General features: G+C 59.2%; 1 protein-coding gene across 1 annotated transcript in view; it reads left to right on the forward strand.

Annotated features, from left to right (window-relative positions):
• Positions 1-277: 277 nt before the first annotated feature.
• SH3BP4 (SH3 domain binding protein 4) overlaps positions 278-522 on the forward strand; it is an 18016-nt gene continuing 17771 nt past the window's right edge. The window contains exon 1 of the mRNA XM_013004379.2: positions 278-282. Within this exon, the coding sequence (XP_012859833.1) occupies positions 278-282 (5 nt within the window). The remainder of the gene's footprint in view (positions 283-522) is intronic.

Consider the following 522-nt stretch of genomic DNA (forward strand, 5'->3'; position numbering starts at 1 on the left):
CACATATCTCCTTGCCATCGCGTGCACGCCGACTCATGGCGACCCTACAGGACTGGGCAGAGCCACCCCTGTGGGTTTCTGAGACCGTAACTCTTTATCGGAGTAGAAAGCCTCCTCGCCCTGCTGTTCCTTCAAGGAGAAGGCGAATAACGAGCTCTTCAAAGTGTCTGACACTCTGTAAGGGACAAGAGGTGATGGGTGTTTCCAAACTGGAGCAGGAGCCCCTGGGTGGGCCTAAGGTTAGCACAGTCCGGGAGCCTGGGGGCGGGGGACCGCTATGCCGTGAGGAGCTGGAGGTGCGAGCCCAGACAGAGGTACCTCAGAGGAAAGGCCTGGCGGTCTCCCAGAGAGTTCAGCCAGGGCACGCTCTGCTGTGACGAGGGTGCTGGGAGCCAGCCTGTGCCCACTTGGCAACATTTGGAGGCGTCTGGGGGTGAATGTAGGAGCCCTGGTGACATAGTGGTTCCTGGTTGGGCTGCTAACCACAGGGTCCATAGTTCAAAACCACCAGCTGTTCCACGG

The sequence above is a fragment of the Echinops telfairi genome, unplaced genomic scaffold (assembly GCF_000313985.2).
Source record: "Echinops telfairi isolate 266 unplaced genomic scaffold, ASM31398v2 ScPeMD7_3;HRSCAF=10, whole genome shotgun sequence".
Taxonomy (NCBI): domain Eukaryota; kingdom Metazoa; phylum Chordata; class Mammalia; order Afrosoricida; family Tenrecidae; genus Echinops; species Echinops telfairi.